This window comes from Chinchilla lanigera, unplaced genomic scaffold (assembly GCF_000276665.1).
Source record: "Chinchilla lanigera isolate Chin_1 unplaced genomic scaffold, ChiLan1.0 scaffold00062, whole genome shotgun sequence".
Lineage (NCBI taxonomy): Eukaryota > Metazoa > Chordata > Mammalia > Rodentia > Chinchillidae > Chinchilla > Chinchilla lanigera.
This window is the reverse complement of record NW_004955463.1, coordinates 3,064,320-3,079,601: the sequence shown is the minus strand read 5'-3', so window position 1 is coordinate 3,079,601 and position 15,282 is coordinate 3,064,320. Positions and strand designations below refer to the sequence as shown.

At 34.8% G+C, this 15,282-nt stretch overlaps 1 protein-coding gene across 1 annotated transcript in view; it reads right to left on the bottom strand.

Moving 5' to 3' along the window:
- Positions 1 to 15,282, bottom strand: part of Sgcz (sarcoglycan, zeta) — a 1,013,519-nt gene that overhangs the window by 48,032 nt on the left and 950,205 nt on the right. Inside the window, exon 5 of the mRNA XM_005398345.2 lies at positions 4,951 to 5,073. Within this exon, the coding sequence (XP_005398402.2) occupies positions 4,951 to 5,073 (123 nt within the window). The remainder of the gene's footprint in view (positions 1 to 4,950; positions 5,074 to 15,282) is intronic.

Genomic DNA, 15,282 nt, shown 5'->3' with positions numbered 1-15,282 from the left:
TTTAAGAAATTTTGCTGTATTGAAATAAAGATAGGGAACATTTCAAAGAAAAGCTAAAAAAATATGTCACGGAGAGGAGTATTAGTAAGGTGTTCAGAAAAAGCAGCTTATTTTGTGACAGTTGCATCATTTATTGTTTGTGCCCTTCATGGTCTGAAGTTAGTTTCATTCTACAAATTTAGCAAGGGAAGGGAGAAGCACGAATGTTCAGTCTCAGAATTTTTGTTTTCAGTAGGCTTCAGAAGCAACTAGAAAAATGTGTTGAGTGATTATTCAAAGTCTATAAACTTGAAATGCTTCACAGAGAAAATTATGTGATTACACACTACTGTTCTCAGCACCCAATCTAATCCCATTTCTTCAGGGGTGCTCAGACAAAGCGGCTACGTCCTGGGTGTCTTGGCTTTGGACAGCACCGAGGAACAATGGCATTAACAGAAAAGTTGATTCCAAAGCTGACCTCATCACTTTGTGCTAATTTAAAAGACAAGAACAAGGCAGTAGAAGACCAACTAATAAAAACAAACCAGAAAATATTGATTTTAACCCACAAGCATGGTGTTTAAAAGACAGCTCTTCAGAAAATCCTTTCTTCTATTGTCAAACTTGTCTGTCCTCCCAATCGTTCAATTAGAAAAGAGACAAAGGAGTGGTGCTCTTGGCTATCAAACAAACAACAGTGCACAAGGTCCATGCAGCGCTGGCTTTCACTATGCTTTCAGACAGCCTGTTTTAATTGGAAAGAAGAGGAATCCTTTCTCTTCAGGCATTATGCTCCTTTCCCCTTTTTTCTCGCCTAGCAAAACCCAGATCTAAGTAAAGCTAACAGTTATTTTACAATGCTAAAGTCCTTCACCTTCTAAAGTTGAATGACTTCTAGCTGTACTTCTTTTGATAAGTTAGTATGCTCCTTGGAATACAAATGAAAGTGCAGATTGCAGTTGATTGATTATGCCTGAAAGCACTACATTTGAGAGTCTTTGGTGACTAAAAGTTTATATCTTTCATTTGTTTACTGTTTCAAAAGATAATTGGCCATATTGGGGAACACAAAATAGTAATAAAGTTTTCAAGGGCACATGTATGAGCTAAACTGTAAAACTTCTGAAAACTCAGTGATGTATTGAAGGCATGGTAAGGGAAAATAAATATGTTCACAATAAATCAAACAAATTATTACAGAGTTGGGCCAGTAAAGGGATGAGAAGAAAAAAACTACAAATTTTGAGCAGATGACTATTCATCCCAGCAGCAGGGTATCCATGTTGATAATGTTCAGGTAAGAGTCTGGCATTTTACTTCTACCGACTTTCATCCTTGAGAAATATGAATATGTCAGTTAAATTTCTGCTACCTTCTAGGTAGGGTAAATGTAAATACGGTGAACTACACAGGCTGTATGAATAATTTTAGTGATAAATGATTTTATCTGAGATGTACAGATATATCTATTGTCTAAATAAATATATCTACTTCTATCACACTGAAACAAAAGTTCATTTGTACAATATTATTGTTTATAGATTATAAAGCAAGGAGGGATCCATGTGGATTCCTATGGGTTTTGCTTAAGTAGGAAACTCTCATGCCACAAACTTACAAATCTAGAATAAACTTTATACCAGCCTCTTGTCTTTGAAGTTTTTTCAGTACAGCTACCTAATTTACGTGAAGCACCCTGGAGTCAGTGTATCTTTGTAGTGCTGTTTGTCAAATGACTCAAACACACCTTTAAAGTATTCATGAGGTTACTAATCAATCTCCATGCCCTCAGATTACATGCTAAGCTATGCACAATTTTCCATTCTATGCATGTGAAATTTAAATTAAATATACCTTTGATATCTTTATTTTCATTTACTTAGAAGTATTGCAAGCAGAAATAAAACTACCATATAATTAATATGTAGTAGTCTAGTAAGGTTTTAGCTGTCATTTGAAAGTGCGTATAGAAATTTCCATCTCTGTGTGTTTGGGGTACATAGGCTATTCTTTGAGAAATAGAAACACAATTTGCATAATAGGGGCTGTTCTAATTAAATTAAAATACTTTCATTTATCATTGATTTATTAATGACATGGAGTTCTTGTATAATTAGGTTAAAAGTCAGGGTTGTTTGTACAGGAACTGTCAGAGTCTTTGGTGGTTCGAAGAGTTGTTTCATCCCCTAACAAAAATGTCTGCTTCGCTTCTGCAATTATGATCCACCAAGGTATATTATTTTATTATTTAGGATCTTCTGAAATTACATGATAAAAATGTCTGTTTAAAGCTGAATAAGCTGTCCGAGAAAATTGGAAAATATAGAATAGACTAAGGTGATTCTGAAGAATAGATACACAGATATGTGCATAGGCTTGAGTCAGAGAAAAATGGAAAAACAGCCAGAGTGAGATATTTACTTATTTATATAGGTGTACCTATATACATCGCACACCATACTGACACACACTTCATTCATACACAAAGTAGAGATGAGATAAAGATGAGAGAGAGGCAGAGACAGAGACAGAGAATAAATTATTGTCCTAAAGCAAATAGAGAAAGACAATTTTTTCAGGGAACATTTTCTCCTTTCACTTAGGCCAATGGACAGTGTATAGCAGCTCAGTTACCATGATAAAGAGAAGAATAAGTGAATATCCATTTCTCCTAGAGGAAAATTTAAAAAGCCAGTTAATGTTTCAATTTTGTCATTGTGTGAAGACATCTCTTTACTGGAAATCACTATGAGATAACTTGAAGTAATATGAAAATCACAGGAAGTTAAAATTCTCTGAGATCATAAAAGCTGCTAAGAACTCTGGAAACTCCCCCTGCTTTTGAATTCAAAGTACCTAATAGGAATGTTGGAATATGGATGAAAAGGATTTTAGATAAGGGTGTAACATCCTAAAATCTACTTCAGAAATATATTGGTCTCTAGAGTGATGAGAAGTGGAAGCATCAAGGATCAAAGATTCTTAAATTTTGAAATTACTTCTGCTCATTCCCTCAAAGGCTGTGTCTTCCATGGGATTCCCAACTTACCAGTAAATTAAATGTTAGTACCAGGCTCCTAAAGAGAGTGTTCCATAAAAAAAAAAATCTTTCTTTAATCCATTCCTCGGTTCATGGACATGCCTATATTTTGTACTGTAAGTAACAACCATGAAGATAACAATGAGCAGTCTATCAATTATTGTTACTTGCCTGTTAGCCTGATTTGAAACTGTTTTATTTTATTTCTATTTTTCTTCTTCTTCTTTTAAAATAGAAAAGAAACATAAAAAATGTTTAAATATATTCTCACATTTACGGTGTAAGGATATTATGAAATACCAAAATAATTTTGTATTTTAGAAATAAAGTCATCATCTTATATTATTTTGAAATAGATGTAACTTGGGATATTAAAATTTAATTAATAAATATAAATTATAATTTATTTTTTAAAAAAGACAGCCTTCTTTTAGACTGGCCTGAGCTCTATGCCAGTCCAAACCCTCATGTGCTTATTTTGGTCCCCTCTGTCCCCTTTACTCAAGACTCAACAAGGTTAATTCATGCCCTCAGTGTATGCCTCCTTTCTTGACCTGCCCAAGGAATCCTAAAATTAAAACAAAAAAGTAAAAAAGCAGAGTGATGAGACAGGTGGGCACTCATGGAAACTACTCCAAACCCACCCAGTTGCACAGACTGTTGCCCCAAGAAGGAGCAAAGACTCCTTTGTCACGAGCAAAGATTGTCACTGGGGTGGTGGAAGTCAGAGTTGGAATGGTATAAGGTGACCCAGCCAAGGAATGAATGCCCAGGGAAGATCTCCAGTCAACATTTCTCAGTCATAGACTATCATGACCACTGAAGAATGTATCTTCCTTGAAATCAATTCAGTGTGGGGAATTGACATTCTTATTATCTTTATTGGTACAGATAAATGTTTAATAAAACACTCTTATTATACAGGAGGACATGCCAAATACACACATAAATGCACACATAAATGGTATTTGAGCACTAAGGTTGGCATTATCATTCTAGTCATTCAGATGAAGTAAGATCATCTGCATAGCTTTAAAATGGGAGGCAGAGGCAGGATCCAACCTGGGCAACATAAGAGGAGAGTCTGTGCTCTTTCACTGTTACACTCACTGCTCAAGTTGAGCTAGACCTGAATAAATATGACAGCTATTCCAGGTGCTGTGTTCCAAATTCAAACTAAATCAAACACATTGTTTTTCTTTTTTATAGAGCTTTTTGTGTATTTTTAAAGTATTGCATTAAAAAGCTGTGTGCCATAGTTGTAAATCAAGTTATTCAGAAGAGATTGAGTTCAAAATTGTCTTCACTGAGTTCTGCCACATTCCTGGTACCACTTTTAGCTCTTTCTCTTTCTTGTTTGATTGTTTAAATTCTAGGTGATAGTGGAATTTAGTGACCCTAGTATTATAATAATGACTTGAATATCTTCTCAGTAATATGTATAGCATTGTTTATTTTTATGTTCTTGAGGATAATTGTAAATGTATAGAACAAGAATTTAGTCTACTTTTTGAAAATCTTTCCTCCTAACTCTAAGGGTCCTATTCCCATTTCAACCTTCTTTCACACCTTCTTTATTTTCAATAATACCTATGATTTCACTTAGGCCACTTCAGGCCACTTTTATTCAGCATGTCCCCTCCATCCTTTCTTGTGCTGTCCATACCTACTTTCTCTCCATCTACCTTCAAGACCCGGCTTTACTCTGGTGTACATTACTGAGGCTACTAGTATTCACATTTTCTTCTCCAAGCACAACATGTGTCTTCTACTTGAAGGCTCTCTGAAAATCAAAAGTTGTGATACTATGATATTATAGAAGACTGAATTTTAGGCAGGGAAATCAAACATCTTATAAAGTAGCATATTGGCAGTTGCATGTTATTTCAGTAAATACACAGTGTTCCAAGAGCCTCAATCTACAGTACCTGTAACTTTCAGCTTCTCCGCCCCAATGGTAATTGCATCTTCATCTGCAGAAAACAGCACTCTGCCGTCTTCGCTTGCTCTCACTTCAAATCTTTTGCATTGAGCTTCCACAGTGTCAGCACCTGTGGTCAGAGGAGAGGTTTAAAAATGAAACTGGAATTCAGGAAATCATTAATATGTATTTAAAAAATAATTTAGTAGTTTGATTCTCTTGGATATAACTTTGAACACCTGAATTAGTCATTTCAGATTATTATCCTTGGCAAGAAGCTGTCCAATCTGGTAGAGTATTACTGGACCAGGCTCACTGGGTGTAAAGTACATGTAACTTGTAAATATTTTGCATTGCTTTAATACAGTCTTTGGGTTTAAGCAATTGAAAACAGTCAACACATCCAAGGGAGAAACAGTGTCTGTCTTCTCCTCTTGCATGCTGAAGAGTCAGCCATTGTACCAGCACCTGCTGTATGTTCAATAAATACTTGTAGGGTGAATCAATCATATTTTCTTTCTGCAATGTAGGCAACACTTCCTCTATTTTGGCACCCTTGGTTACTTATAAAGTGTTACTCAGTTGTGTGTCTTATTTACTCTACATTTCATAGGTTTTAATGTTAACATGTGTCTACCCTTTGTATCACTGAATTTCAGTTCATTTCATCTTTAGCCTGTCAATTCTGATATTTCTAATCAAATTTTTCAATGAATTGAAGTGCATTGAATAAGTGTAATTTAAAATAAAATCAGAAATCTATTTCCAGTTTTTTGGCTTATTTCCCTAATTATTCCACAGAATAATAACCAACCCAGTTACTATATTTGGAAAACATAATTCATTCAAGGGTTTGGAATGATTTAGCAAGAAGTCTTAATTGAGAGTCAAAGATAAACATTAATTGAGAAAGAAGGAATTTGAAATATTGGACAGGCATGAGAATTTGATATTTCCATATCAACTGCATTCTTTTTGTCATATGTATCTACGTGTTTCTCTCCGGCTAAGATTTGGAGCACCCCTTCTCAATCTAAGTCAAAGCCTTGTCAGGTAGATGCCCTCCCAGTCAGAGATGCAAGCATTCCACACTGTGTGCATACTTCATTTATCTTCACTTATTATCATTACTTGTTAAGTATATGATCTCAGGAACTCAAAACAAGATAATTCTTGTATTTAAATACATCCATAAGTTGAGAATTGAACCTGGTTTTAAGTAGTGTTTAACAGACAAATTTTAGTTAAGTAATTAAATACTACACCTAAACTTTCCTTCTGTCTCCTTGATCTCTGGCACCAGCTCAGTACTATTCCCAATCCCAGTACATAAACTGTAAGAAATTATGCCTCCCTATTGCTAGAGTTGGTAAGGACTAACATGGCATGTAATGTAATTTCTGTAACAACAATATGTGTAAATTTATTATATTATGATATTACATAAACAGGAAATTTGCAAAGTTTCAATTATAGCTATGTTGATAAGATAAAACTAGTGTCATCACTATGGTTTTCACTTGAAAAAGTCTGCCTTATTTGTCAAAGATTTTTAAATTATTTTTCTTGTTTTTCAATAGAGATCTTTCCTCACAGATTTTAACAATAATGTTGGAGAAAGCTTTGAAAGCTTTTGCACTTGGTCATAGTCATCATATTTAATTCTGTGAACATTATTTGAAAAATTTGTATTTATTTGAGTTTTTTCTTTTACTCATAGTCTAAACCTCCTTTAACGTACCTTTAGATTTTGAATCATAGTCACTCAATGAGGTGATATTCAAGAGCAGGTGCTTGAGGCCAATATGTTGACAAATGTGGCTTATTCTGGGTTTGAAGACTCAGGCCTTTAATCTCTCTTCAAGGGTCTCAGGCATATATTAAACCTCAAATGCCTACTCGACATTGTAGATATTTTAAACATAGAATTTATACTGCACCACTTCTTTCTCATATACTCACATGCTGACATTAACAGATTAACAAAATGTATCAGTGATTTTAATGACAATTGCTTTAGATCACTGTATATACATATGCATATAAACACAGATGTTATATATACACACACATTAGCAATACTTTCTTCTTTTTATGTTTTACTTTAAAGACAATAAAAATTTTTAAAAACATTTAAAAATACACAATTTTAAAACAAGATGATAGGAAATCAACATGGTTGTTGTACTGCGTATTGCTATCTTCAAGTAGTTGTTCAGATTTTCAGATATAGGCATGCAAAATTGATAAAAAATTAAGTATTAACTGTTCCTTTTAGTAAACCAATAGAAATTAGTAGTGCAATTATCTTAACTATCTTGTGTATATATATATATTCCCTTCTTTCTTTCTTGTCTCCTTTCCCTCATCCCAGTTATTCTTTCCTTTTGAGCAGTTTCTTTCCCTTTTACAATATCTATTGTACCTTTTGGATTTTATTTATGCTTTCAGTTTCTAACACCAAGGAGACAATACAGTGTTTACATATGCAGGTCTGACTTATTTCACTTATGAGTATGGTCTCTAGTTGCATCCATTTACCTATAAAAGCCTTGAGTTTATCTTCTTTAGCTGAGTAGTACTCCGTTGTATAAAAATACCAATGCTTTCTTGGCATGATGCTCAATGTCCTTCAAAAATACTTTCTAACATAAAAATGCTATATTATGTGTTACATAAAGTATTAGAAATGAATTATCAGAAATATAAGTACAGTGGTGTGTGTTTATGGTAAAGTGAGTTGAAATCTTCACTCATTAAATTTAAATGAGCAAAAGCAAATAAACAAACCAGAAAATATTCATGTACTTAGAATAGATGAGATGCATCTAAGCCAGAAATTAATGCATGCAGAATTATCTAATGGAAAAATAGATTTAAAAATGAATACCACACACGTACACTTTATTTACTATATTAGCATAATTATGGAAGGCCAAATTGCAAGCAATTAGCAATGCATTAATAAAAAATAAATATTACAAATCAGAAAATAATCAGAGAGCACTGCATTTACATATACTGTTTTACTTTGCTGCAAGTGGAAAACAGTAAATAATTATTAGAAATAAATTCAATTGTTGTGAATATTTATGCTTGAAATCAGTGTGTTAGCTTCTATGAAACTGAATTTATCATATCTTAATGGGGCTGCTGCCCAGGCTTGATCAACTCAAGATCCGGTGGCTTAGAGGAGTGATAGCACCCAGTTCAATTTTATGTTGATCATGATGCATACACTTCAGAGGACAAAGCAAGCTGCTCCACGAATGTTAAGGTGTTATGATTTTTTCACAAGTAGATCCTCAAAGTTAAAATTATCCTGATAATGTATTTTCTCAGTCACCTTAAAGATCAACTTGCTAGCTACAGTCCCAAGATTAAATGTTCCCTCAGGAAACAATACAAGGCAGTTGTTTAAACAACTTCAGTGTCATGCAAAGTGAAATTAGGATTTGAATTAGGAAGAGAATTCACTGGAAAACTAGAGAAAAGGTATAAGTAAAATATAAATAAAATATATAAGTATAATAAAATACTTAAAAGTATTGAAATATTCAATGTATATCCAAATACTTTCTCTCAGTCTTCTAGTGTTCGGCAGATATTCTTTAAAACCAAGCCAACGTAGTGAAAATAATCACAAAGCTCATAGCTTTATTATGTTCAGAGTTAACTTTTTGGATTTTTTTGGAATATTTTGGCTTGTAGCAGAAAATGCACAACAATAAAAGTCACCAACAGAGTGAAACCCCCAGAATGGAAAGAAGTACAGCTGGTTTAACACCCACACAAAGAAATAGCTATTACTATAAACATTGGCGAAATCCTCGGGGTTATCCCTCCTTGATCATGTTTCCCTCCATAGCCCACCAGTATACTTCAGTTTCTTAGTTGCCTAGACAATAGTTCCTGGTCCAGTTCCGGCTGCTCCTGTCTCTTAGAAATGGCTGGTTACTGTCAGGCATAGCTGATCACTATGATGCACATTGTATAAACCAATCCCCAACTGACAAGTCATTCTGCCTCCGTACTTCTTACTTGCTTATCCCATATAAGCTCTAGACCACCAGAGGTAGGAGCCTGATATTCTGGAATTGATCCCTATCAGTGCCTGTCAACATAAATAAATCTGCCTTAAATCCTAGGTGCAGTTTTGGTGTTTCTGCTTGCCGTTGAATCCCATGTGTCAACTGGGAAGACCAACTACGCTGACCTCTTTGGTCATTGATCATGGCCCTCAAAGATGGAGCAAGGATCTCTCTAGGTCCCAACAGAAGGTGTGCTCTTGAGATTTCTTGAGTCCCCTTGGAGGTCTGTAGGAGGATTCCTAGCTCCCTAATAGAGTGACTAACGTTCGACCCAAAAGCAAGGAGGACACAATCTGTCTGCCTGCCTGTCTAATTCCAGTTAGACCCTGGGGGTACCCCAGTTAGTCTATCAGACCTGCTCAGTTCCAGCAGAAGAGCTTGATCTAGTCTTGATAGTTAAGGCCAGCCTCAAGAGAAGAGGGGTTGGAATGTTTAACCTCTGAGTTAAACAGAGGAGAAGCCACATAAAGAGGGAAAGTGATAAACAGCCAGCCTCAGGAATTTCCCTGCAGAGAAAACCACACATGGATCAATGTGGAGGTTTTGGAATTTTTAATCTATGTTCACTCCTCCTCTCGCACACACACACATACCAATAACTGTTTTCTGTTTTAGAATGTAGAAGTAAATAAAGTTTTAAACTCTCTAGACCAAGAAAGGTTACCTTCATCCTTTTGTCTCCTTGACTGTAGCTCCAGATCAACCCAATGTCTGGACCACTGTCCTGTATTTACTCAATAGCTCCTCAAAGAAAGCTGATTTTTAAACTGCTGTAAATTCTCTGTTTGTATATTTTTGTCTTACCATTCCCTCACCCATAATCCTTATTATCACATAGTGTTTTCCTTCATCTTCCTTTAAAAAAGCTACTACAATGCATACATATAAAATAAATAAGTTCATTTAACACCCACACAAACAATAGTTATTACTATACACATTGGTGAAATTCCTCCTTGATCATTTGTCCCTCCACTCTGAGGTAGATGCAGAAGAATCAAGAATGTGATGAAATGAGTCTGATCACTCCCATTATGTAACTCTCTTACATTAGCAAGTACTCTTGAGATACTTTCCTATTTGGAATTTATATGTGTACAAGCACATATAACTTTATTTTTTATATTACTTATATTTTTAGGTTTTGGGTGTTGAGTATGAAACCTAGGGCTCTACACATCCTAGGCAAGTTCTCTATCACTTAGTTACATTCACAGGTCTACTGCTGAGTAGGTTTTCCAACACAGATTTCAGTTTGTGAATTTTATCTATTTCAATAGAGGTAATTCTTATTTTTCCTCTTTACTGCTATGTTCTACTATCTGGATATGTTACACTCAGTGATCCACTATGCTGTGATAACCACTTACCTTATTTCTAGATTTCAGAATCTGTGATGTCATAAAGATTTTTGTGCAAGTCTCCTCTCAAGGACTTTTCAAGTTTTATACCTATATATGGGGCCACTATACAGTATGTACCCCTACTCCAAGTTCTCTAGATAACATGTTGCTTTCTAAACTACTTATAGGGAGGTGCATTCCAAACCAAGAGAGTACGTGAGTTCCCTTAGTTCCCTTTCTTGCAAATAATGTATTTTTGCCAATCTGATACGCAAAAGTTATGCTACTATGGTTGGAATTTGTAAATATTTCCTGGTTGCTTTTGGTATAAATACTGTTTCTGTGCTTACCCGCACTTTTTCTTTCTTTAAAATACCAATTTCCAGAGACAGAACAGGCGACCCACAATCCTGACCCCATTACAGTCTGCGTCTCCACCATGCATGTGCCTGGCTCAGACAGGAAACACTGGTTCAAAAGGCCTAGGAACTGCTAACACCGGGGTTCTCTTTTGGGCCTTCCCTGCATATGCCCTGAATTACCTGAGGTACTAGATCAGGGGGTCCATGAACTGCTGACCTCATAGTTCACGTCTGAGCTTTGCACATGCCCTGACCTACTGGAGATCACAGAGACAGGCGGTCCATGATCACCTCCAGTACAGCTTGAGTCTGGCCCCTGCACGCACCCCAAGCTGCCCGGAGACATGGAATCAGGCAATTCCTGATCCACTGACATCACTGTCTATCACCATGCACTAACCTAAAGTTCAAAAAGATTAAAGATCTAAATAATAAAAAAGAAACACTAAATTTACTGGAGTAGAAAGTAGAGAGAAATTTTGAAGATATAAGGCAGAGACTTTAGGCAGAGACTTTATGAACAATATAGGCAGAGACTTTATGAACAAAACCTAGACTACAAGGGAAATATTACAAAGAATCAACAAATGGGATTTCACCTTATTAAAAAGATTTTGGACATTTGTACAATCTTGATTTTCATATTTTAGATGAATAAAAATCTTTTTTAATGTCATAGTACTCATCCAAGCTTTTCATTGTATACTGTATTCAATGTGTCATGTTTAAAAACACCTGATCTACTCAGATACGGCAAAGCTATTTGACAAACTTTTTTCATAGTGTATATATTGTATTGTATGTATTGTACTTTCCATTACATGTTTTCCAGGGTGTTTTAACTTGTTCATCAAGGCCAAGAAATGTAAATAATAATAACTAGAAAGGGTAAGTTTTTACTAACATAGATAATTTTTAAAAATCTCTTTATATATGTTATATATTTTAAATATATATTATATAGTTATATATTTTGAAGATACAATGTCATTAGTGATTAAAATATTTCAGGTTCTCTTTTTCTCATTAAGTTACATTTGCTATATAATATTTTTCTAGGGAATTATTCATTTCAAATAAATTTCAAATTTCTAGTTAAATTATTCCAGAAAGATTTTATTGAGAAAAAATATACCTTTTTAAATGCACAAATTTACATACATTGGTAAATTTGGACAAATGAATGGACCTGAATGACCTCTACTAGCTCCCTAGAGCTGCTATAAAAAAGACACACAGTGAGATGCCCAAGGGCATGTGTAACTAAGTCTTTCTTTAGCAATGGTCTGGTACTGAAAGAATTATGATTCTTTCTGACCAAAGGAGTTAATTCAGGGATACCAGCAAATGAAACACCCCTCTGAGTTTTGCTCTGCTTTCAGAAAGAATAGCATAATTTTTATCTGCTAGCCACTGAACGTGATATAAACATGAAGCTTCTAAGGCCAACTGTACTCCTGTGCAGAAACAATCTTCTTGAGAATTCAAGCAATTCATGATAATAGGGAGAGGGAAAGAAAATAGTAACAGAGAAAGACATGCCCAAGGAAACTGCTTATACAAAAACACCTAACCAGAGAAAACTCCAGATCTGGATGGTCTTACTTTACAGGAATCAGTAACCTCTCCCCTCCCAGTTCGTTAATTTATAAAAGCTTAATTGGATTTTATTTTGTATATTAAAAAATCTTTCTCTCTTTTTTCCTTCCAGTTTTTGTGTCCTATTTTTCTCTGTTACTCTCATGCAAAACTATTACGGTTTAGAAATCAGCTCTCAATAATCATTGCTCTTCCTCAGCCCTGTGAACACACAAATTCATCAGCGTTTAGGTAGAGGAAAAAAACCCCAAGATTTCCTGAAATAATTCTCTGGAGAAGGTTATCAAATTATACTGAGGCAAGTTCTTTCATAGTTTTAGTATTAGGTGAAACAAAATTTCTATTTAGACAACAGTAGTATTGACCTTAACACAAAAATATGATACATTTTACAATTGCAAACGTGGGTGACTACTAAAACAGAAAGTATAAAAACAACAACAGTAATAATATTATTCCTGTGGCCAAGTAGGGGGTGAAAACTCTCAAAACTCAGGTAAAAAGCTATCACTAAAAAGGAACCAGGATTTAACTGGATTAGTTCATGAACAAATTTATGCCTCAAGACATTATTTTTTAAAGTTAGCTTTATTTTTACTTGTTTTTCTTCACTGGAGATTTGACCCAGTGCCTTCATAGTGAGCTACATCCTCAGTCATTGTTTGATTTTTGCTTTTGAGACAAATTATCACCAAACAACTAAATTGCCCAGAGGGAGCTCCATCTCATGATCCTTCTTCCGCAGCCTCCCTGGTTGCTGGGATTATATATGTGTGTTACCAGACCCAGCAGTTTTTGAACAAATAATTACAGAAAACTTCTTAATGTGCGTTAAAAATAGTAGCCTAAAACTCCAAGAAACTCAGTGAGCTCCAAATGAGATAAATAAATGTTCCACACATAAACAAATCACAGGAAAGATGATTAAAACCACAGACAAAGAGAGATTCTCAAAGGCAGCAGGAGAAAAATGACTCATCAATTACTAGATTAACAACTGACTTCTCTTCCAAAGCAAGGAAGGACAGAAAGCAGGGGGATATGGTATTCTAATGTTCAAAGATGGAAAAAATGTCAACTATGAATTCTTCAATCAACCATCTATCTTTAAAGATGAAGGCAAAACATATTCTCAGATAAGCAAAGACTGAGTAAATGTGTTGTTTACAGACCTACATTATAAAAAATATTAGAAAGAAATTCCTCAGGCTGAGAGCAAGCACCAGCACACAGTAATTCGAGCTCACACAAACGAAGCCGAAAATCGAGAAAATCCTTATGTCATCAGAAAAAAGCAAATGCACGTTTCTCCTTTCTCAACGGAATGTAAAAAGAAAATCAAATAAGACAATTTCATATAATAACTTGGTTCTAGATCATAGTCATACAACATATTTTCAATATGTGTCAAAAAATTAGAAAAGTAGTGTTTACTTTGTATAGAGATATGACACCAAATAATAGAATGAATCCATGGGAATAACTGAAGAGATCCAGAAGTGATCAAAGAAATGATTAATTTAAAAATCTACAAATACGTGCTTTCCAGGTTTTCTTCTGCCCACTCACTTAAAAGATGTAAAAGTAAATAAATAATAAATAACAATGCATTGTGAGTTTCAGCATAAATAGATGTAATATGGAATGATACTACCACAAAATGGAGGGAGAGTACATAGAGCTGTTTAGAAGTAAGCGTTTCTACATCTCTCTGAGGTTAAACTATTATATATCTAAAGGAGATTGTCATAATTAGAGATATGTATTATACGCAATAAGGCATTAACAGTATTTATAAGAAATAACTTCAACACCTTGTGGACAGTTTAAAAAAAATCAAAATTTTTATATTATACAATATTTAATCCAAACAGGACAGTAGCTGAGGATCAGAAGCAAAAAAAGCATGAGACATACAAAGAGCAAAATGATGGGAGTGAATCAATGTTACAGACATAACTGGCTAGCACACGTCTTTCCCAGTTGTTGTAGGATGCTTCAGTGTTCTACACAGGAGTGTTTTTAATAAATGCTTTGGGCCACCTACCCTGGCAATGAGTCCTTGTCTGTTTGATTTCTAAGCAGCCTGGTCAAGGAACAACTCATTCTGAGATCTCCCCTACATTTGCCTTTGGAGCAATTCCAGCAAAAGGTGTTTGGCCAGACAGAGAGCCCTGCTTTTTAATAGTAAACTACTGGACAGAAAATCATCAATATACAACAACAACAAAAGGAAAAGTTGAACAATGCTAGAAATCCAATCAATCAGATCTAATAGGCATCTCCACCTCCAAAACAGAAAAATGCACTGAATTACCACAAAATATTGATAAAATCTCTTCATATAATTAAACATATGAGGTATAGTTGATTGAGGAATTCCATTAATAGGACTGTATTCAAGGTAAATGAAACTATATGCTCACACAAAACAAGAGTTCTTAATATCATTATCAAACTAGTCACCCAAAAGACGGAAATAACTCATATGTCTTACATGTGGCATAGCGATACAGTAAAATATCACTTGCCTATAAAAAGGAAGGTACTAATGATAGGGCAAGAGAGACACCATTATCTTTTTTTAACTCCATGTTAAGAGAATTCACTTAAGTTTACTTAAACTGTAGCTAACCCCACTCTTGACCCCTCCACCTTGGTTAGTTATCAGCCCACTTAAAGGAGAGCAGAGGCATAAAATGGGAATAGAACAGGACAAATTGGGAAGCAGGCTAAGTTAAACTACAATGGTCATCTGGAATCTGATTGTCCAATAGCTTCTGCAAGAGGTAAACTTTGTGATAATCGTGTGACTTTCCTATAAGATTCCTCCAAATGAGGTAATGGTTACTATGGAAACCTAAATGTACTTGTTGGTGCAGATATCTTCTCTGGCTCCTGGTTAGAGACTGTCCATCAGCTGGCTTAATAAAGCTTTGTTTGT